At 32.4% G+C, this 24,932-nt stretch overlaps 2 protein-coding genes across 2 annotated transcripts in view; one reads left to right on the top strand and one right to left on the bottom strand.

Annotated features, from left to right (window-relative positions):
• The window catches only part of LOC127711453 (fibrillin-1-like), a gene marked incomplete at its 5' end in the record, with an annotated part of 283,783 nt that overhangs the window by 183,146 nt on the left and 75,705 nt on the right, over nucleotides 1–24,932 (top strand). The window lies entirely within an intron of this gene.
• Nucleotides 38–24,932, bottom strand: LOC127711454 (carbonyl reductase [NADPH] 3-like). Its single transcript, XM_052217523.1, has 2 exons — nucleotides 24,862–24,932; nucleotides 38–1,018 (listed from the first exon to the last, which is right to left on the bottom strand). Exons 1-2 carry the CDS (start codon nucleotides 24,883–24,885, stop codon nucleotides 161–163), a joined length of 882 nt encoding a protein of 293 aa, XP_052073483.1. The 5' UTR covers nucleotides 24,886–24,932; the 3' UTR covers nucleotides 38–160.

The following is a 24,932-nucleotide window of genomic DNA, read 5'->3' as shown; positions in this document are numbered from 1 at the left end:
TTTTTTTTTATAATATGTTCATTTATTTATTCGTTATAATCATTAATCGTTTTGTAGCTAAAGTTTCATGCTGTTGAATCATATTCAGTAGTTATGCTGGTTTAATATTGCCTGCTGTACTGTATTGACATTGTTTTGTTTTTTTTTGCATAGGATGCAGTCATGACAAACTTTTCATTGAAGGCACCATAGACTTTATCTGTGGATTAGGCTGTAAGTTCCGTTCATCCCACTTTACTACCACCCTTTCACAAACCATTTTACCTGCTATGGATTTCTCGTCTGCTGGCAGAAGTGCAAGATAGACTGGAGTGTCAGCTCCTTGATCTACCGTCAGGGAGCCTTTATGATCGGACATGTCTGTGTCTACATACCCAGGACAACATGAATTAATCAAAATTTGTCTCTGATCGGCCGACACATTACGCTGTAATATACTCGTCAACCGGTTGAGTCCCAATTTGGATACGCCATACGCAAACTGTCCAATATATAATTTAGGATTAAAGTTAGGACAATCAAAAAGATTGTAGTATTCCCAAACAAGACTAGTAAGTTCTTTCACTGTAAGATTTTGATTGGCAAACTTCATTTTTGTCTCGTCTTTCATATTAAAAGCTGTAAAGTTGCCCAATCTACTTGAAACATTGACGACTCTAGCATTTGGTCTAAGGAGAGGAAAAAGTGCTTCCGAAATGTTGACAACGCTAACATAATTCGTTTCGATTACTTTGTTGCCTTCCTCCTTTGTATGAAATGGTATCATTATGCCTGCATTGTTTACGAGTATATCTAAGCCACCGTAAGTTTTCTCAAGAAAGTTTTTAATTATGTAAATGCTTTTTTTGTCTGTTACATCTAATTGGTGAAACTTTGGTGATAATCCTTCTTTCTCCAACTCATGAACAGCATCTCGTCCCCTTCTTTCATCTCTAGAAGTTAGGAACACGTCTCCGTGAAATTTCTGGCATAGTGCCCGAACAATACCAAATCCAATCCCTTTATTTGACCCAGTTACCTGTAAAAATATATGATAATCTAAAAAACATTCATTTCATAGTTTAGAACATACGCACCCATTCTCGTTCAATGGTAAATCCGTATTTTCCATTCTATTTCTCATAGTACATGGCTTTCCATGCACTATAAAATGCTATACATGAATGATTTTCTTTGTAGATTAATTATAAAACTGAACTCTTAAAAACTGCTCTAAAGAAGTGTACAATTCCCCAAGGCAATTTCCAAAGGAAAAGAGCAAAAACATGAAAAACAAAATCATTTTGTTTGTCTAATTATTATAATAATAATCATTTATTTTATCAAAGTGTCACGTACTTGTCTACAAAGTTATATACAGATTATTTAATATACATTGCACAATAAATGAAATCAAATATAACTATAAAACTATAAACTTAAAGAATTTTAAGTAGAGATTTTAACATTGTAAATGTTATTTAATGGTACATATATAGACCCCCGTAAAAAAAAAGTTGAAAAGGGGGCAAAGGTGTGGGTAAAATACATGTAGTATTTAATCTAATTTTTATACGAGACCTTAAAATCAATGTTTTAAGAATCAATGACTGTTGATAAAAAATAAAAGAAAGTTTTTGAAAAAAAACAATATATTCATCAATAAAAAAACGCATCTGATGTTGAAATAATTGTAAATTAAAATTCATTGATGAAGTTTTTTTCATTATCAAAAATTATACAATTTAAGAAAAGATGATGTATATACACTGATAACATTGTGTGCTTTTTAAAATGAAGGAATTCTAGAAATTTAAGATTAAATTTTACCTGAAGCAGAAAACATCTCCATTATTGAATCATTTATCCTTTTTTGTTACCACAAAACTATTTCATTGCTCTTTCATTCCATTAAAGGAGACATGACACGATTTTTAAAAAAAAATTTTTTTTTATTAAATTAATAAATATTAGTCTTAAAACATGTTTTGTACAATTTTGCTGGTCAAAACCTGATAAATCAGCATTTTTCTAGTCAAAGAATCAAGCGCTTGTCATTAAGAATGATTTTTAATTAGATAACGATCACGTGATCGTGCTAACGTCAATGGTTACAAGCTGGGAACATGTCTCTTAACTGGACGATGTCGATATACTATGGACGGTATTGACAGCACTTTTCCAGATTACTGACAAACTATAAAGACATTGTGTGTGAAAAATAACCAAGAAAAGGATATTAATTCTTCATGCGAAGAGTCCAAAAACGACGATTTTTCAGACAATACCGATCGGATTGTTACCATACATATTTGGTTTGTCTGATGAATGAATTTAATAGACCGCTTTCTGCATTTTTTCATTTAAATAAAACTACTTTTTAATCATGATTGAAAGTTTAAATTTCTAATTATTGATGATCAAATTGTTCTGTTTTTTCTCTCTATTACGGTAATGTTATAACTATGTGTGCGCCAGAAGCAGGAAAAAGACGATAGTAAAAGTCAAATTAGGCGTTCGCAAAGTGTCCGTTTTTATTTTATTTTTTTTATTACATAGAGACTTTTAATAGGTATAAATTATCACCAAAAGTTATGCTTATAATTTTTTTGGTTGGAAACCATACATCACACAAAGGATTTGTATAGTGAAAAATCCTTTATCACACTATTTCTGCATTAGGATATTCAATTAACAATTTTATTACTTTCCCCCTTTTATGTAAACAATTCAATTCAATATTTTATTTACGTCTCACCTAATGTATAAAATTACACAATACAAAACATTTATTGGAGGCTGTTGTTTTAGCGATTAAATGTTGACACCTATAGCATACATGACCAGGTGAAAGGTAAGAAGGCACCTGTAGTGTGATTTAGTCAAGTGTTATGTTATTTACCTTTAAAAATCATACATTTCTAAGAAAAACTATCTTATGTTGAAATAATTAATATAGTTATACTACACTTCTAAAGTATGCTATTCCATCCAGACCCTTATAAATCTAAGTTCAAATTTAAGGAATTACACAAAGTAAATTCAAATTTACTTATTTCCACCTCTCTCTTCGAAATATCATTTAGCAATCAATTTGTTTATTGCTACCAGCAAAACGCTTTTGAGTCCAGGAAAATATTCGCAACACATAATGTTCTTTTTCAAAATAATTTTTTCTAAAAGGGGTCATTTGAATAAATGTTAGATTTTCAATCGGACTAAGCAGGAAAATGTTTACATGTAACATACTTCAGTCTTCGAGAACATGAGTTGTGTATTAGCTGTACTTGGCTTTGATCTAGCTAACAGTATTTGTGCGTTGTCTCTATTGTTTTAACGTTAGTGGTTTCTCTACTTCGTACCGATCTTTTGCGTTAGACCGGTTTTTATAGTTCTTATGTACTGCTGCAAGACTACTGTCACACGTTGGGAGGGGGAGAGGGTACCGTAGGCGCTCACAAACATATACCATCGACACATTTTGAATGTGCCTGTCTTAAATCAGGAGCATATAGATCAGTTGTTGTCGTTGATTCATGTCTGTCAATTTTTTTCTACGGAAATTATTTTGTTATAAATAAGTTAGTTTTCTCGTTAAAATTGTTTCACATTTTCACGTTGAGAACTTTTATAGCCGAATATACGGTATGGGGTTTTCTCATTATTGGAGGCCGTACGGTAAACGACACTTTCTTCATTTATTATAAAGTTACCATTTTAAAAAGAAATGTTTTTCATCATCTGAACCTTTACCAACTTAATAGTTGTCAATAATTATATTCGGTGTTCAATATTAATAAAATTGAGAATGGAAATAGGGAATGTGTCAGAAAAAGAATGTAAAAGACTTATGATTCACATTCTCGCATCATTTCCTTGTTTGCTTTTTATGCTTTATGTCTAACAATTTCTTATGAAGTTATAGACTTGCAAGCATACAAGAATATTACTTTTCCATCTCAAGAAGTCAATTAAAAAATTCACCTGTTATAAACCTTTTTATATCTGCATATTCTAAAGATCGGAAGCAATAAAAATAAGATCTATATACAGGTTGTATATTAATTATCAACACGGGTTAGGGTATTTAATTGGTAGTGCGTAGGGTATTGTATGGTCGTACTACAGGTATTCATTAAACATATATGATCAGGTAGTTGTACCTGTTTTCTGTACACAACAATAATATATTCCAATCTCACCTGTGCCCTCGGCAAAACCAACATCCAGGATGTACACAAAGAGCTTATGAAGTAATATTGCGTAATCACTATATGTCTCCCCCATGTGGAGTGACACTTGAAGTTTGCAACATCAAACGAGACCTGAGATTGCGAAACTCAATCATCTGTACCGTACACATGTGACCTATGATGAACTCATGGCATGGCACCCGAGACCCCAACTCTGGAATCCTAATGAAAGTGTGCGAAAAGAAGTGTAGTTTGGGCTTGATAAAAAGTCCCATCTTTACACCTTCTAAGTCTGCGTATCATTAAAAAAACAGAAGATATCATGTCAATATTCTTTTTAATTATATTGTTGAATCCATCGGCATCACACTTAATCATTGTTTATCACTGTCATGCGTTTTGTTGGATAATAATCGAAACTAAATTTGTGCTGTACCCATATGTCAATATAAATGAATGTAACCACTGACGTATTAGCCTCGTTCTGAGTGACTTCCGGGATGGAAATATGCATATTTGACAGGTCGATAAATCGTTGCATTAAAATCTCATTAAAATACATATTTTCCTAAATAGTTGACACTTATATTGCTATCGATGTATTTTTGGGGAAAGTTAAGTATAAATAAACATTTTGAAACACAAATTGAAAATCGTGTCATGTCTCCTTTAATATAAATGACCATTAACAATGATTTACAGCCATTTTACTAACCATGTTAACATTTAAAGTGAGCTTATATCAAAATTTGATTATTACAATGAGAGGCTAATTTTGTTATGTCACTCGAAGGTGTAAATATGTTATGAATTGGTCAGACAATACTTCGTCATGTTTTATCTAACCTATAAAGAGAGGGTTTTAAAATGGCTATCCTGTTGAATTGATTTCATTAATTGAATTTACCTAATTTACTTAATGGCCCACTTGTTAATTTTAGTCATAAACAGCACTTTGTTCACGTCATTTGGTCTCTGGTGGAAATGTGTTCCACTTGCAATTCTAACATATCTGAATTTTTATTTTTTACAAACTGCAAAAGGTCTCTGGTGGAAAAGTGTCCCATTTGCAATCATAACACATCTTAATTTTTATTTTTTACAAACTGCATTTGATTAGTAATGTCTATCATTTCGATTTTCCAGTAACGGCAAACATTTGTTGTCCTTTATACACAATTTGTTTAGATGGTACACAAACACTAGTACAGTTAAAATACCATGACAGTGTTTTCATATCAATGCCAGATGAGGATGATGATTAATGAAAACTATGTCTTTTGATATCAGAAAACCCTCTTTAAATTTTCAATTAGGATTCCCATTATTGTGCTTCCTCGAGTGCGGAAGGTCGCAGGGTTGAGCCTTGGTTGGGTTGGGTCAACCAAAAAACAATTAAGTTAGCACTTGTTTCATATCAACCAAGCATGTCGCATTTATAAATAAGGACATATACTGGTCGGCCAACAGTCAAAGTAATGTCTCCAGGTAAAATAACTATGGAATGCACTATCTCGTTAGAAATCATTTTAATAACCTGGCTCAACGTGTCGGTTGAGTTCCAAGCAGGATATATATAGAGTGTACAGTTGTCACGTCATAATGATATAATGCGTCTGAGATTTAATTTGTATTTGAAACTTAATCGTTCATCGGATATTTATTAAAATTACTGATCTTTAATTTCAGATAACTTATGGCCCAATATTTATTTCATCCTTAATCAATTCGAATCCTTCATTGTTTCAAAAAAAACATATACACTCCATCTTTAAAGGAGAGGGAAAACATATACACCTTATCTTTAAAGGAAAGGGAAAAACAAACAAAAAAACATATACACCTTATCTTTAAAGGAGAGAGAAAAAAATCTTAAAAAAAAACATATACACCTTATCTCTAAAGGAGAGTGAAAAAAACCTTAAAAAAAAACCATATACACCTTATCTTTAAAGGGGAGGAAATACCAAAAACAAAATATACACCTTATCCTTACAGGAGAGAGAAAGAACAAAAAAAATGCATATACACCTTATCCTTACAGGAGAGAGAAAGAACAAAAAAAATGCATATACACCTTATCTTTAAAAGAGAGGGAAAGAACCAAAGAAAAACATAAACACCTTATCTCTAAAGGAGGGAAAAAAAAACATATACATCCTATCTTTAAAGGAGAGGAAAAACATATACACCTTATCTTTAAAGGACAAGGAAAACATATACACCTCATCTTTAATAGAGAGGGCAAACATATAAACCTTGGATTTTAATTGGGAGGAAAACATGCACACCTTATCTTTAACTGAGAAGGAACACATAATTATACACTTCATTTTTAAAGGAGACGGAAAACATATACACCTTATCTTTAAACGAGAGGGAAAAAACGTAAAAAAACATATTATACACCTTATCTTTAAAGGATAGGGAAAGCATATACCCCTAATCTTTACAGGAGAGTGAGAACATATTCACCATATCTTGAAAAGAGAGGAAGAACATATACACCTTATATTTAAAGGAGTGGGTAAACATACACACCTTATCTTTAAAGAAGAAGGAAAACATATACAGCTTATCTTTAAGGGAGAGGGAAAAAAACAAGGAAAAACATATACACCTTATCTTTAAAAGAGAGGGAAAGCATATACACCTTATCTTGAAAGGAGAGGGAACACATACACACCGTATCTTGAAAGGAGAGGGCAAACATATACACCTTAGCTTTAAAGGAGAGGGAAAACATACACACCTTATCTTTAGAGGAAAAGGAAAACATATACACTTTATTTTTAAAGGAGAGGGTAAACATAAACATCTTAACTTTTAAGGAGAGGGAAAACATATACACCTTATCTTTTAAGGAGAGGGAAAACATATACACCTTATCTTTTAAGGAGATTGAAAACATATTCACCTCAACTTTAAAGGAGAGGGAAAATATAAACATCTTATCTTTAAAGGCGAATGAAAAACCGAAGAAAAACATATACACCGTATCTTTAAAGGAGAGGGAAAAAGTCAAAAATAAACATATACACCTTAGCTTTAAAGGGGAGGGAAAGAACTAAAGAAAAAGATATACACCTTATCTTTAAAAGAGACGGATAAAAAACAAAAAAAACATGTACACCCTATCTTTAAAGGAGAGGAAAATAATAACAAAGAAAAATATATACACCTTATCTTTAAAGGAGAGAGAAAAAAAAAACATTTTAACCTTTAAGAGGAAGGAAATATCCAAAAAAAACAATATATACATCTTATCCTTAAAAGACAGGGGATACATATACACCTTATCTTGAAGGGAGAGGGAAAGAACCAAAGAAATACATATACACCTTATCTTTAAACGAGAGGAAAAGAACATATTATACACCTTATCTTTAAGGTATACGGAAAGCATATACACCATATATCTAAAGGAAAGGGAAAACATATACACCTTATACTTAAAGGAGAGGGAAAACATACACACCTTATCGTTAAAAAAGGTTTTATTTTTTATTTTTGGTGTTTTAACGCCACTTTTGAGCTCCGCCTTTGGGCTTTTTCGTAACGGCCTGTTTTGATTGGTGGAGGAAGACGGAGTGCCCGGAGAAAACCACCGACCTTCTATAGGAAAACTGACAATCCTAGTCAATTAAGATTGGAGACGAGTACACCCGCACGAGCGAGGTTCGAACTCACAAGCTCAGTGTTGACCGGCTAGTGATTACAGTAGTAACTACTAAGACCACTCGGCCACCGAGGCCCCTTTAAAAAAGAAGGATAACATATACAACTTATTTTGAAAGGAAAGGGAAAAACAAACAAAAAAACATATACACCTTATCTTTAAAGAGAGGGAAAAAAGCTTAAAATAAAACATATACACCTTATATTTAAAGGAGAGGGAAAACATATACACCTTCCTTAAACTTAAAGTAGAGAGAAAACATATACACCTTATTTTTAAAGGAGAGGGAAAACATAAACACCTTATCTTTTAAGGAGAGGGAAAACATATACACCTTATCCTCAAAGGAGAGGGAAACAATCAAAAACAACCATATACACCTTAGCCTCAGAGGAGAGAAAAAGACCAAAGAAAAAGATATACACCTTATCTTTAAAGGTGACGGAAAAAAAACAAAGAAAAATATATACACATTATCTTTAAAGGAGACGGAAAAACCCCAAAAAAACATATACACCTTTAAAGGGGAAAGAAATACCAAAAAAATAAATATACACCTTATCCTTAAAGGAGAGGGAAAACATATACACCTTATCTTTAAGGGAGAGGGAAAGAACCGAAGAAAAACATATACACCGTATCTTTAAAGGAGAGGGAAACAATCAAAAATAAACATATACACCTTAGCTGTAAACGGGAGGGAAAGAACCAAAGAAAAAGATATACACCTTATCTTTAAAAGAGAAGGAAATAAACAAAAAAAAACATGTACACCCTATCCTTAAAGGAGAGGAAAAAAACGAAGAAAAATGTATACACCTTATCTTTAAAGGAGAGGAAATAACAAAGAAAAATATATACACCTTATCTTTAAAGGAGAGAAAAAAAACAACATATAAACCTTTAAAGAGGAGGGAAATACCAAAAAAAAAAAAAAAACTAACATATACACCTTATCCTTAAAAGACAGGGAAAACATATACACCTTATCTTGAAGGGAGAGGGAAAGAACCAAAGAAATACATATACACCTTATCTTTAAACGAGAGGAAAAGAACATATTATACACCTTATCTTTAAGGGATACGGAAAGCATATACACCATATATCTAAAGGAAAGGGAAAACATATACACCTTATACTTAAAGGAGAGGGAAAACATACACACCTTATCGTTAAAAAAGATTTTATTTTTTATTTTTGGTGTTTTAACGCTCCGCCTTTGGGCTTTTTCGTAACGGCCTGTTTTTATTGGTGGAGGAAGACGGAGTGCCCGGAGAAAACCACCGACCTTCTATAGGAAAACTGACAATTCTAGTCAATTAAGATTGGAGACGAGTACACCCGCATGAGCGGGGTTCGAACTCACAACCTCAGATTTGACCGGCTAGTGATTACAGTAGTAACTATTCAGACCACTCGGCCACCGAGGCCCCTTTAAAAAAGAAGGATAACATATACAACTTATCTTGAAAGGAAAGGGAAAAACAAACAAAAAAACATATACACCTTATCTTTAAAGGAGAGGGAAAAACAAACAAAAACATATACACCTTATCTTTAAAGGAGAGGGAAAAAAGCTTAAAAAAAAACATATACACCTTATATTTAAAGGAGAGTGAAAACATACACACCTTACAATGTATCTTTAAAGGAGAAGGAAAACATATACACCTTATTTTTAAAGGAGAGGGAAAACATAAACACCTTATCCTCAAAGGAGAGGGAAAACATATACATCTCAACTCTAAAAAAGAGGAAAAACATATATATCTTATCTTTAAAGGCGAATGAAAAACCGAAGAAAAACATATACACCTTATCTTTAAAGGAGAGGGAAACAATCAAAAATAAACATATACACCTTAGCTTCAAAGGAGAGAAAAGGTCCAAAGAAAAATATATACATCTTATCTTTAAAGGTGACGGAAAAAAAAACAAAGAAAAAGATATACACCTTATCTTTAAAGGAGACGGAAAAAGCAAAAAAATACATATACACTCTATCTTTAAAGGAGAGGGAAAAAAATATAAACACCTTATCTTTAAGGGAGAGGAAAAACACAAAGAAAATATATACACCTTATCTTTAAAGGAAAGGGAAAACATATACACCTTTTATTAAAAGGAAAGGGAAATTATATACACTTTATCTTTAAAGGAGAGGGGAAAAACCCCAAAAAAACATATACACCTTTAAACGGAAAAGAAATACAAAAAAAAAATATACACCTTATCCTTAAAAGAGAGGGAAAACATATACACCCTATCTTTAAGGGAGAGGGAAAGAACCAAAGAAATACATGTACACCTTATCTTTAAACGAGAGGGAAAGAACATACGAAAAACATATTATACACCTTATCTTTAAGGGATACGGAAAGCATATACACTTTATTTTTTTAGGAGATTAAAAACATATACACCTCAACTTTAAAGGAGAGGGAAAACATATACATCCTATCTGTAAAGGCGAATGAAAAACCGAAGAAAAACATATACACCGTATTTTTAAAGGAGAAGGAAAAAATCAAAAATAAACATATACACCGTAGCTTTAAAGGAGAGAGAAAGAACCAAAGAAAAAGATATACACCTTATCTTTAAAGGAGACGAAAAAAAAAACATGTTCACCCTATCTTTAAAGGAGAGGAAAAAAACAAAGAAAAATGTATACACCTTATCTTTAAAGGAGAGAAAAAAAAACAAAGAAAAATATATACACCTTATCTTTAAAGGAGAGAGAAAAAAAAACATATAAACCTTTAAAGAGGAGGGAAATACAAAAAAAAAACATATACACCTTATCCTTAAAGGAGAGAGAAAACATATACACCTGATCTTGAAGGGAGAGGGAAAGAACCAAAAAATACATATACACCTTATCTTTAAACGAGAGGGAAAGAACATAAGAAAAACATAGTATACACCTTAGCTTTAAGGGATACGGATAGTATATACACCTTATCTTTACAGGAGAGGGAAAACATATACACCTTATATCTAAAGGAAAGGGAAAGCATATACACCTTATACTTAAAGGAGAGGGAAAACATACACACCTTATCTTTTAAAAAGATTTTATTTTTTATTTTTGGTGTTTTAACGCCACTTTTAAGCTCCGCCTATGGGCTATTTCGTAACGACCAGTTTTTATTGGTGGATGAAGACGGAGTGTCCGGAGAAAACCACCGACTTTCGATAGGAAAACTGACAATCCTATTCAATTAAGATTGGAGACGAGTGCACCCGCACGAGCGGGGTTCGAACTCACAACCTCAGTGTTGACCGGCTAAAGATTAACTACTTAGACCACTCGGTCACCGAGGCCCCTTTTAAAAAAAGGAAAAAATATACAGCTTATCTTAAAAGGAAAGGGAAAAACAAACAAAAAACATATACACCTTATCTTTAAAGGAGAGGGAAAAAACCTTAAAAAAAACCATATACACCTTATATTTAAAGGAGAGGGAAAACATATACACCTTCCTTAAACTTAAAGCAGAAAAAGAAAACATACACACCTTATCTTTAAAGGAGAAGGAAAAAACCTTAAAAAAAAACCATATACACCTTATATTTAAAGGAGAGAGAAAACATACACACCTGATCTTTAAAGGAGAGAGAAAACATACACACCTGATCTTTAAAGGAGAGAGAAAACATATACACCTTATCTTTAAAGGAGAAGGAAAACATAAACACTTCATCTTTTAAGGAGAGGGAAAACATTTACACCTTATCTTTAAAGGAGAGCGAAAACATATACACCTCAACTTCAAAAAAGAGGAAATGTATCCGATGACCCTGCCATCCAACCAGCATGTCCGCCTTGGCTAAAAATAGAACATAGGGATTTACTTTAGAAGTCTAAGGGAAAATTCTAAAAAAAACAATTTTTAAAGGTCACAACTTAAAAACTAATTTAAATAATGATAAGGGGTCTTGAGTAACTATTGTAAGATAAGTTACTTGTGGGATGACCGGCTTTTAATTAAACTACTTGGTCAAATTAAACCAAACTTGGCCTCAATCATTATTAGAGTATCTAATACTATTTATTATGATTTTAACCTTATTTTACATGATTTCCAAAACCACAGTAGATACAGGTGAGCGACACAGGCTCTTAAGAGCCTCTAGTTTAGTTAACCATCTTCAACTTTCGATATATACAATATATGTACATTGAATGTGTTCTCGCTACAAAACAGGAGAAAACGCGGCGAGCCTGTTTTTTCGTCCAGTTTTTAAAGCTACAGATAAATTTTATGTTTTCCTACTATGTACATATATTGTATTTATCTAATGTTGAAAAAATGGTTAACTAAAAAATTGTTCTCCTCCCCCCCCCCCCCCCCCCCCCCCCCCCCCCCCCCTTTTTTTTGTATCCTAACGCAATACAATGTACAGTCTTACTAACCTATTTACACGACACTAGATTTCTATCTATTCCATTCAGTGATTCAAGATATAAACCCGATTATTATCATGTTAAACATACAAACTATATAAAATATGCATGTACATGAATTAAATTTAAGTCAATTAACATGAAGTTACTTTTATGTATTTTTTTCAATTCATGAAAATATAATATTTAATAGCATCTTTAAATAAAATCTACATAGTTTCTACGGAACTGAATGGAAAATAGAAATATTTCATTTTCATTTTTCATTAGGCTATTCTGGATTTACCTTTATCTGGAACGATCAGACCCAAAAATTAAAAATCAAAGATGTTTGAATACCTAAACCCGTCAAGAGCCACATGAGAAACTGGGGCCTAAAAAAATAGCCAAATTTACCAAAGGTCAACTTTTCCTGAGAATTTGAATCTTAGTCTCTAAATTATTTCTAAATTTTATTAACGGAGATGTTAAAAATGAAAACAACACGCTATAAATATCATGCGTCCGAAGCGCTTTTCTGGTTTTTACCTTCATCAGGAACGCTCAAAGCCGAATATTTGAAAACCAAGGATGTATAAGAACCGAAACAGTTGAAGGGCTATATAACCAAAAAAGACCTAAAAACATAGCCAAATCAAGGGAGTTGAAACCTTAGTTTCCTTGTAATTTCAAAATTTATAAACGGACACTTTGAGAAAGGTTTGTTATAAATCATGTCAGTACCGGCAGAGGTATCGACCCAGTGCTGTAAAAAATGAAAGCAACACATTATAAACTTCATGCGTCCGAAGCGCTTTTCTTGATTTACCTTCATCAAGTCTATTTACCATTTTGTACATTCAAAAAGATATCAAGTAGTTCTATTTTAAAGAAGAAAACACAAAATTTAATGAAACTGAAATATCACATTAAATTTGGGTATTTTTTTCATGTCCACTTTTGTCACGTATTAACCTATTTATACATCCTTGGCTCTCAAATTTTTGAGTTTGATCGTCACTGATAAATGTAAATCCAGAAAGCGCATGTGACGCACGAACTTTGTGAAGTGTCCTTTTAATATTCAAGTATATACTGCTATTATCAGGATTTTTGCAAAACTATCGGAATCTTCTGAAGACACTTTCCCTAAAACTGAACCATAATAGTCTATGTAGATAGTCTATTGTTCAAGTTTGTACGTTGACCTATACTGGCTATACATCATTTGGTCTCTTGTGGAGCGGAGAGTTACTGCATTGGAAATCATATAACATCTTAATATTTTTATAATGGTAGATTTTATGTATTATATATAAGTTACTTTACGTGCACATGCATTTTATATGTATATGCAAATGTTCAAAAAGTTTAAACAAGAGTGATAGATACGGAGTATATATCTCCCAGTTGATACGATATTCCCGGGCTTGTATTTCCTATCATGATTTCCTTGATAGAGGATTGCTGCTCACAAGGAAGCTATTAAACCAAGAGTTCCAAATGGTGAAGTTGAAATCATCCCTTCGTAAATTTTACGGACGGCATCACGAGTTGGTTGACCGTTATGGAATAACTGTTTCACAGATGATATCGAATATGTTCCTTATGTCGTAACTACAATACCCTTCCCTTTTCACGAATTTGACCTACTGAATTAGATTATTTACCGGATTTGTAATAACATAAGCAACATGACGGGTGCCACATGTGGAGCAGGATCTGCTTACCCTTCCGGAGCACCTGAGATCACCCCCAGTTTTTGGTGGGGTTTGTGCTGCTTAGTCTTTAGTTTTCTATGTTGTGTCATCTGTACTATTATTTGTCTGTTTGTCTTTTTATTTTTGACCATGGCGTTGTCAGTTTGTTTTCGATCTATGAGTTTGACTGTCCCTCTTTCACAGATGCGGATCCAGGATTTTGAAAAAGGGAGGGGAACCTGGCAAGCACCGTTTGGAGAGATACTTGTAAAAAGTCTTTGTGTATATCATACATGAAGCTCTTTAAGGGCCTCTGATTTTGATGAGATTATCTCACATATACGACCAGCATGTCCCGTTTAGCTTAAAGTTTCATCAATATCAGTTCCAAGTAATTTTAAAGAATGAACCGGTTTTATATAATATGGTGACAGGTGATAAACAATTCTGATAGTTGGATAAGTTTTTTCCGTCGACTTTTATTCCAATGCAATAGTTTTCATACTGTTTTTTACCCCAGGATTCTACAGTTTTGTTAAGTTGAAAGCAGTTGCAAAAAACAAGGATATATAAACGTGCAAAATATATTCAAAGGAATAAAATTATATAGGTAAATAAGGACTGTTAACTTTTCTACCTCCAATTTTCCAATTCATGACATTAATTCGTATTGACGCACGTCGAAAATTATTACAGGTGTGAAAATTTATCTATATATTTTAGCAAAAAACAATATAAGCATGTGACCCTTATTTTTTTCTTTTGCAATGGATGCAAAAACATGGTATATTAAAATCGCACAAAAAAGAGAGGAAGAAGAAAGGGAACATGATTTACTTTTTTGAGATATAACAGTTTGATTTTTTTTCCTTTGCCTATTTCGAGAGTGCATATCACATGTACATTTGTATACAAATTTGTCACAGTTACAAGGAAAAAATAATGTAAAAAGATCTTCTCTGTATCGTTTGCCCTAAATATTGATTGATTTTTGTTTGCTTTAAACGTTCAGTGGCAGTTTATCCTAAAGGTCTATCATATGAGGAAATAAAATAAATATTTAACATACAATATGTAAACTTATTTTGACTGTGACTGTTTTTGACATTAACACGTGTATTTGACACATCAATAGATTCGCAAATACTACGTAATAACTGTATTTTTCACGATAAGTATTGGTCCAATACAAAAATACTAGACCGGTCGATTAACATATTAGTTAAGAAAGTAATAAGAAATAAAATAATTTACCATTGCCAATTTCCTTTCACCCATATTTCCTAATCTTTTTCAGAAGGCTTTTATCAGGTATGATAACAAAGTGTAATGTGTAAAAATATGTGTTTAATTGTGTAACAAAAGTACGTAAGATACTTCTTTGCTACGAAATACACAACTAGCGCAAAATTGATACCGTCAATGTAATTACGATATACGTTTATAATAAATAGAAACAATTCAATCGATAAATTGAATGATTGATTGATTGATTGATTGATTGATTATTTCATGCATGTTTGGGGCGAGAACAAGTTAACAAAAATTCAATAAGTAAGTTATGCAAGGTATGAGTCGACAGGAATGAAGGGTGGAAAATTATGACTGCCAATGGAAAATGGGAATATGTTGGATAGGGACAGAAATTCAGCTTACCAACAGGCCATCAATGGACTCCTTAGAGAATTGTTATAAGGATGCTTTTATATACAGAGAGCATATTCCAGGAAACACAATTACGTCAGTACAATGTAACTTGATAATAATTTTTGGTCGCGTTTACATCACAAACTAAAGTTATTTTTACGTAGAAATGGATTGTATCAAGTAAGTCTTCCTTACACAATTTTCGACGTCAGTACGACGTTTTACTGACCTTGAAATTACGTAGTTTTTTTCTAACAATAACATAAACAGACGTAACAACAACATCAAAATAGCGTACTGTTTAGTCAAATGAAATGAAGTTATACTTACGTCGTTTCTCCTCATAATGCTACTCATTATAAGATATTAAGTTTTGACTGTGTTTTGACCTGATTTTCTGTAATTCGAGTTGTATTAACATGTTATGAGCAGAGTTTAGAATGTTTTCTCCTCTTTTTATATGACAATCTCCAATCACCTGATCCATAAACATTGAATCGAGAACTGCTTACCCGTCCAGAGCACATGATCTCTTCCCGGTTTTTGTGGGTTTCGTGTAGATTTATCTTTAGTTTTCTGTGTATTTTAAATCTACTAAATTTTGTCTTCTGTTTTATGTCTTGTTTAAGTTCAATTCAAATAGACCAGTTTCACATAAGCGAATTATCAACGCTGATCTCTAAATCCTATGCGCGTTTGAGTTTAAATCCCGCGATAACTAACGATATCATACGTGACAGGGGGCTACATCAAATTGACTCTGATATATAGCAACACAATAATAATTCAACCGATAATACACATCTCTCTCTCTCTTGGTGTATGCTGGAGATTATTTAATTTTAAGATATTAATAATCGTTTATTTTATATATTCAGAATAAATAGTTTGACCGTTTATACACAGAATAACATAAATTTGAAATAAAAAGATGTGGTATGATTGCAAACGAGACAACTATCCACCAGAGCCAAATGACAGATGAAAGCTACCATATGTCACCATACAGCCATCGACAATGAGAAAATCCATACCGAATAGAAAGCTCTAAAAGGTCCTGACACAAAACAATTCAAACGAAAAAATAAATCATCCTGTTGCTGTAAAGAGTTCATAACAGTTGTGTTTATGAGTGAAATGGTTTTGAAAAAGTATTAATCTTGTAATTGCTTTCTTTTGCTTACTGCGCGAAAAGAGAAAATTATTTTGATAAAAAGAAAACAACATAAACATCAGAAATACATTTAATTTCAGTTCTGTTCCAGTATCAATTCGCAGTTTTTCTTAAATATGATTTTACATCTTCTTGTTACATGCATGTAAAGGGTTACGGCCTACATATAGGTTTAGCATCATAGACTCGAACTTTTAATTTTCTTTTAAACAAAAAAAGGTTACTGTAAGGTGACTATTGCATGAAATTTTATGGGTACAGGGACAAGTTACCGGCACTACTAAATAATCGAAATTTCCACTAATGGTAGTATGGAAGTATAAACGAAAATTGATAGAATTTTTCCTTATATCCTTTTTCAAAGATGTAGTATATATTGTGATATGTTAAAAATATGAAAAACACAATGAAAGGTCACCGAGTTTGTTTTTAAGGTACAGGCTGTGAAAATATGAAACATTTTGATTGGATTATACAGAGAACATTTTTAAGGTATCATTATATGAATATTTGAAGGTAAAATGAATGATAGAATTTCAAGATAAAATGTGAGCAGATAGCTCTTATAAAATGCTTTCAGCTTGGAATACCAACAGAAAAAATTGAGTCACCATGCGTTTTATATTGTTTAGCATACATGGCATATAACATGAAATAGAACACTTTCCTGTTAATTGTAATAGACATGTAGTAGACACATACCCGGCTCCGTGTTGAAGACTGTACTTTGACCTATACTAGTAGTTGTTAACTTTTTATACATTGTGACTTAGATTGAGAGTTGTCTTATTAGCACTCATACCACATCTTCTTATTTTTATGTACATTTGTTTCAAATATTTCCGCGTCAGTGATGTTTTAGACGGTCATGATAATAAAGTGAGATATATAAGGCAGTTTTTAAATACGTATCAGAAATACAGGTTTATCTTCAATTTTCAAACATCACACTATAATACAATGCATTCAATACAATTTTAATTTCTAAGCTATGTTTATGATCGACTTCGTCTAAGCAGAGGTTCAGTGCCAGCGGACAGAGTAATTTTCTACATATTTTCAACTTTATCATTCTTCATGCCATTAAAAGTAATTGAATATCCTGTATTTACCACGCTTTGCCATAAAATAAGATCAAATTGCTGAATGACCCCCCTCCAAAATGATTAAAATATTCCCAGTGGCATTAACCGTACTTGCCATAAGACATATCAGTGTAAATTAGGTACCAGGGTTAACATTTTTAACATCTGTGTTAGGGGATGACTATTTGATTTTGAGGGGAGATTTTAAAAAATTAATATTCTAATAGGAGTTAAAAATAAATAATTATGACCAAGGCAGGATGGAAAAGAATAGTCTGCAACACAAAATGCAGGAAATAATTGTGTTCAAAAGTTGAATAAATTAATCAAATGGTCGCCCTTTTTCAGTAACTGTATGTATAGAAAAGGGTACGTTTTTATCAATTGTCACCTGGTGAGATTGTACAAGGTAAAACGAGGATTCCACATGGCTAAGGTGTTAATTGACTTCCTAATTTATGACCTAATACTATGTATATGAAGTGAGTCCCGCTCATTTATCTAATTTATTCTTCCTGTTAAGTGAACGACCTCAGCGTGAATTCGTGACAATTAAAGGTACAATTAAAGCCAGGCGGCATATCAAATCGTAAATTACTGCAACCAACAACACAGCAGTAGTCTGTTTTAAAATCTTTTAATGTGTCATTGTTAATAAAGTTGTCTCGTCAATATAATTTTAATATTTTAATTCAAATAATGCTTATGTTGCTTGCATGGTCATGTAAACGCAAACACTTAATCAGATGATTGTTTTTTCCAAGTCTGCATGGTCACTGTATGCTTATCACCGTTAGTTAGCCCCCAGTTGATGAACTCTCGGGAATTATCGCGTGATTTCATAGTTTGGCTAATTAGATTAGACATGCGTAGTTAAATGTGAAAATGGCGTATTTAGCGGGACGGATATTTCATATTTTTGGACAAAAATGGCGTGCCACAACAAGGTCTTTCAATACAAACGTAGAAACAAAAACATAGCTTAAAGACAGATGACTGACTTCTTCTTCTGGTAAAATACAGGCCTCCCAGGGGATTATTATCGTACCGTTGACTATTTACATACTCGATGAGAGGAAAACATTGTGGAAAACCGTGCGTCGGGAGGTGCACATATATACAGTGCAGTTGTTCTCCATTAAAATCTGGTTAAAACGATGTCATTATCTATCGTATCTGGAAACCCTGCATACCTTGTTTGAATGACTCAAGGGTTGTGCATGTAACTTAGCACGCTGGTGTAGTCCATATCAGATTCGAAAACCAAAGAAAACATTTACACCTTATCTATAAAGGAGAGGGAAAAAACAAGGAAAAACATATACACCTTATCTTTAAAGGAGAGGGAAAACATATACACCATATCTATAAAGGAGAGGGAAAACATATACACCATATCTTTAAAGGAGAGGGAAAACATATACACCGTATCTTTAAAGGAGAGGGAAAACATATACACCATATCTTTAAAGGAGAGGGAAAACATATACACCGTATCTTTAAAGGAGAGGGAAAACATATACACCATATCTTTAAAGGAGAGGGAAAACATATACACCGTATCTTTAAAGGAGAGGGAAAACATATACACCATATCTTTAAAGGAGAGGGAAAACATATACACCGTATCTTTAAAGGAGAGGGAAAACATATACACCATATCTTTAAAGGAGAGGGAAAACATATACACCGTATCTTTAAAGGAGAGGGAAAACATATACACCATATCTTTAAAGGAGAGGGAAAACATATACACCATATCTTTAAAGGAGAGGGAAAACATATACACCTTATCTTTAAAGGAGAGGGAAAACATATACACCATATCTTTAAAGGGAGGGAAAACATATACACCTGATCTTTAAAGGAGAGGGCAAACATATACACCGTATCTTTAAAAGAGAGGGGAAACATATACACCGTATCTTTATAGTAGAGGGAAAACATATACACCGTATCTTTATAGGAGAGGGAAAACACATACACCTTATCTTAAAAAGAGAGGGAAAACATATACACCGTATCTTTAAAGGAGAGTGAAAACCTATACACCTTATCTTTAAAAGAGAGGGAAAACATATACACCGTATCTTTATAGGAGAGGGAAAACACATACACCTTATCTTAAAAAGAGAGGGAAAACATATACACCGTATCTTTACAGGAGAGGGAAAACATATACACCTTATCTTTAAAAGAGAGGGAAAACATATACACCTTATCTTTCAAAGAGAGGGAAAACATATACACCGTATCTTTAAAGGAGAGGGAAAACATATACACCGTATCTGTAAAGGAGAGGGAAAAAATATACACCGTATCTTTAAAAGAGAGGGAAAACACATACACCTTATCTTTATAGTAGAGGGAAAACATATACACCGTATTTTTAAAGGAGAGGGAAAACACATACACCTTATCTTTAAAGGAGAGGGAAAACATATAGACCTTATATTTAAAGGAGAGGGTGGAAACCAAAGAAAAAAATATACACCTCATATTTAAAGGAGAGGGAAAACATATACACCTTATCTTTAACAGAGAGGGAAAAACAAAGAAAAAACTTCCATATCAACCATCATCTTTTTTAACAATACGTTTGGAATATGTTACTAGTACATAATGAATTTTTTTTTAAAACTCTAATATTGAAGTTTAAGATGTTCTTCGAGAATAGGTTTAGTAACCATGGTATGAAAAGTAAGATACATGCATGGTGTGTATACTTTCAATGAAATGTCATGAAGCGAAACAGGACATCAAAATTCGTTTAGAAGTTAACATACACACACAGGTTACGATCTTGTACAGCCTGATATAGCTAAAGCAATCCATGTCTAAAAGTTTTTAGCATAGACAAATGTTACCTCAGTGGTCAGTGCTTTGTTTTATGTCATGATTCATAACATAATTTTCCATCTTTTCCGTTGATTAGGCAAGAAAGTAATGAAAAAAGTAAGGTTCTAACTCTCTCAGTCAAGGCGGACCTGTGATTAATAATGCTATAACTGTTATGTCTCTTTGATAATAACGTTTCTTTGTATTTATACAAGCTTGTTCTACTTTATTTACATAGTGCATTATTCGTGTACCGCTTGGGCTTTTTTGTGGGATCGAAGAAAAGGGGAGGATTGCTAAATTACTTGCTCAAATGGCGGTAGTATACCGATTACTGTAAACACACAACACATGTTTCAACAATGTCTTATCAGCTAAGGCGACAGTAAGTTACCGATGTTCAAATCTCGTAAATCGATTAAACAGAGACAAATCAAGCTTAAGGTAACAAACAATATTTAAGGGAATCAATTATTGAATTATTTATCGATATAAAATTTTCTTTGGGTTTGAAGACATAACGGGCGTTTCAGTTTATTCGCTCATTGCCAAGAGCTTGCCTTACAGCATTTGTCCTGCAATCAGCCAGCTACTGTACAAATAACACGAACACAAATAAATTTTTGCTTTATTTCTAATTGTCAAATAAAGTCTCCTGTTACTCCGCTTTCATATTGAGCAAACGGACATGTGAATATTTCATTTTGTGTTTCTCTTCGAAGCCCGCTTTTAAACTCTGAAAAATCAAAGACAACTTTTTGGATTTAAACAACTAAACCGTAAAGTGCCGGGTGTTAATAATATAACATGATAAAAAAAAATGCAATGTAGTTATCGTCGCGTAAATAGGTTAGTAAGACTAAACATTGTTTTGCGTTAGGTTAAAAAAAGGTGGGGCGAGGAGTTCAATTTTGTAGTTAACAATCTTCAACATTGGATATATACAATATATGTACATTGTAGGAAAACATAAAATGTATTTTTACTCGCTACAAAACAGGAGAAAAGCTCGGCGATCCCCGCATTTCGTCCATTTTCTAAAGCTCGTAGGCCTACTGGCTACAGATAAATTTAATGTTTTCCAACAATGTACATATATTATATATATCCAATGTTGAAGATGGTTAACTACAAAATTGTACTCCTCGCCCCCTTTTTTTATCCTAACACAAACCAATGTATAGTCTTAATGACCTATTTACACAACAATAGATTTCTATCTATTCCATTCACGTGATTCAAGGTATAAACCCGATTATTATCATGTAAAACAAACAAACTATATAAAAACGTATGTACATGAATTAAATTTAAATCAAATTAACAGTAGGAGGTTACTTTTATTTATTTTTTTTTCAATTCATGAAGATATAATATTAAATCGCATCTTTTAATAAAGAGTTTCTAAGCAACTGAATGAAAAAAAAAAGAAATATCCAAATATTCAAAATCAATTGTATTTGGATATTGACATCAAAGTAACGATTATGCAGCGGGCTATTCTGGATTTACCTTTATCTGGAACGCTCAGACCTAAACATTAAAAACTAAGGATGTTTGAATACCTAAACCCGTCAAGAGCCATATGAGCAAACGGGGCTTACAAAAATAGCCAAATTTACCAAAGGTCAACTTAGTCTGAGGTAGTTTGAATCTTAGTCTCCAAATTATTTCTAAATTTTATCAAGGGAGATGTTAAAAATGAAAACAACATGTTATAAACTTCATGCGTGCAATTGAAAGCGCTTTTCTGGATTTACCTTCATCAGGAACGCCAAATGCCGAATATTTGAAAGCCAAGGATGTATAAGAACCGAAACAGTTGAAGAGCTATATGACCAAAAAGGACATAAAAATATAGCCAAATCCATATAAGGTCAAATTTGCCTGAGGGAAACCTTAGTTTCCTTATAATTTCAAAATTTATAAACGGAGAGTTTAAGAAAGGTTTGTTATAAATCATGTCAGTACCGAAATACTGACTACTGAGCTGATAATACCCTCGGGGACTCATAGTCTACTAGCAGAGGTATCGACCCAGTGCTGTAAAAAATGAAAGCAACACGTCATAAATTTCATGCGTCCGAAGCGCTTTTCTGGATTTACCTTCATCAAGTCTATTTACCATTTTGTACATTCAAAAAGATATCAAGTAGTTTACTCTTCTATTTTAAAGAAGAAAACACAAAATTTAATGAAACTGAAATATCACGTTCAATTTGGGTATTTTTTTCATACCCACTTTTGTCACGTATTTACCTATTTATACATCTTTGAGCGTCACTGATAAATGTAAATCCAGAAAAGCGTTCGTGACGAACGAATTTTATAAAGTGTTCTTTACATTCCCTAAAACTGAACAAAATTGTCTATGTAGATAGTCTATTGTTCAAGGTTACGGTGACCTATAATAGTTGCTATGTCATTTGGTCTCTTGGGGAGCGGACCGTTGTTTCATTGGTAATAATACAACATCATAATAGTTTTATAATGGTAGAATTTATGTATTATAAATAAGTTGCATTGTGTGCACATGCATGTTATATGTTTATGCAAATGTTCAAAAGTTTAAACAAGAGCGTTTTTTGCTCTTTGGTTAGATTGTGGTCTCTCTTACAAATTCCCCATTTCCATTCTCAATTTTATGATATTTACAGGTGCAGATCCAGGAATTTAAAAAGGGAGGTGGACCTGACAAGCAACGTTTGGAGTGATACTTGTAAGTCTATGCATTTATCATACACGAAGCTCCATAAGGGGCCTCTGATTTTGATGAGATTATCTCACATATACGACCAGCATGTTCCATTTAGCTTAAAGTTTCATCAATATCAGTTCCAAGTTATTTCAAAGAATGAACAGGTTTCATTTAATATGATGACAGATAATAAACAATTCTGTGGGGAAGATTTTCCGTCGAAATAAGTTTCATACACTTTGTTTTCTATGCAATAGTTCTAACTGTTATTTTTTACACCAGGATTCTATAGTTTTGTTAAGTTGAAAGCAGTTGCAAAAGAAAAAAGGATACACAAACGTGAAAAATATATACTAAAAAGGAATAAAATTATATAGGTAAATGAGGACTGTTAATTTTTCTAATTCCAATTCATGACTTTAATTCGTATTAATGCACGTCGGAAATTATTACAGGGGTGCAAATTTATCTAAATATTTTAGCTAAAATGAATTAGCATGTGACCCCTATCTTTTTTTTCTTTTGTAATGGATGGCGTTCTGTTTAAAACATGTTATATCAAAATCGGCCAAAAAGGAGAAGAAGAAGAAAGAGAACATGAAATAATTAAACTGTTATAGCTCAAACAGTAAATCATGCAGATATATTTTCCTCTGCCTATTTCGAGAGTTCATATCACATGACTTTGTACATTTGAATACAAGTTTTTCACAGTTACAAGGAAAAATAATGTGAAAAGATTTCTCTCTATCGTTTGCCCTAAATATTGATTGATTTCTGTTTGCTTAACGTTCAGTAGCAGTTTATCCTAAAGGTCTATCTTTCATACGAAGAATAAGAATATTCATGGAATCCAATTAAAGGACCCGTTTCCGAGCATATACATATATATATAGTATTAACTATACAATAATTTCTAAGATATATTACCTTAAAAATAAATGATTAAATAACTATACTCCATACAAGATGGTGTTTGAAAATAAATAAAATAGAATATTAACCCTCTCATATACATAAAAATAAATAAACTACTGTAACATCACTTCTACATGTATATTTAGTTAGTTACTGGAATGCAAATTTTCTCTTATTTCAAAACAAGTACTTATAAATCTTGACACTGACATATTAACATTTTCAGACTCACATGACATTAACCAAATAAATTGTTCATACTTTGAAATAAAAGGGAAGTTTTTACATTGAATGCCTGCTTCATTAAGAATAAAATTCCGTTTCTTTTTCATATGCATATGAGGAAACAAAGTAAATATTTAACATACAGAACATATGTAAACTTATTTTGACTGTGACAGTTTTTGACATTAACACATGTATTTGACACATCAATAGATTCGCAGATACTACACAATAACTGTATTTTTCTCGATAAGTATTTGTCCAATACAAAAATATTAGACCGGTCGATTAACATATAAATTAAGAAAGTAATAAGAAATTAAATAATTTACCACTGCCACTTTCCTTTCACCCATATTTCCTAACCTTTTTCAGAAGGCTTTTATCAGGTATGATAACAAAG

Source organism: Mytilus californianus, unplaced genomic scaffold (genome assembly GCF_021869535.1).
Source record: "Mytilus californianus isolate M0D057914Y unplaced genomic scaffold, xbMytCali1.0.p SCAF_8, whole genome shotgun sequence".
Taxonomy (NCBI): domain Eukaryota; kingdom Metazoa; phylum Mollusca; class Bivalvia; order Mytilida; family Mytilidae; genus Mytilus; species Mytilus californianus.
The sequence above is the reverse complement of the archived record's forward strand: the minus strand, read 5'-3'. Positions and strand labels throughout refer to the sequence as shown.

Excerpts from the sequence above, each read along its gene's own strand:
- LOC127711454 (XM_052217523.1), bottom strand. The coding sequence starts at position 24,885 with ATGGGTGAAAGGAAAGTGGCAGTG. Across the intron at positions 1,019-24,861 it reads GTGAAAGGAAAGTGGCAGTG|GTAACTGGGTCAAATAAAGG; the intron begins GTAAATTATTTA and ends ATATTTTTACAG.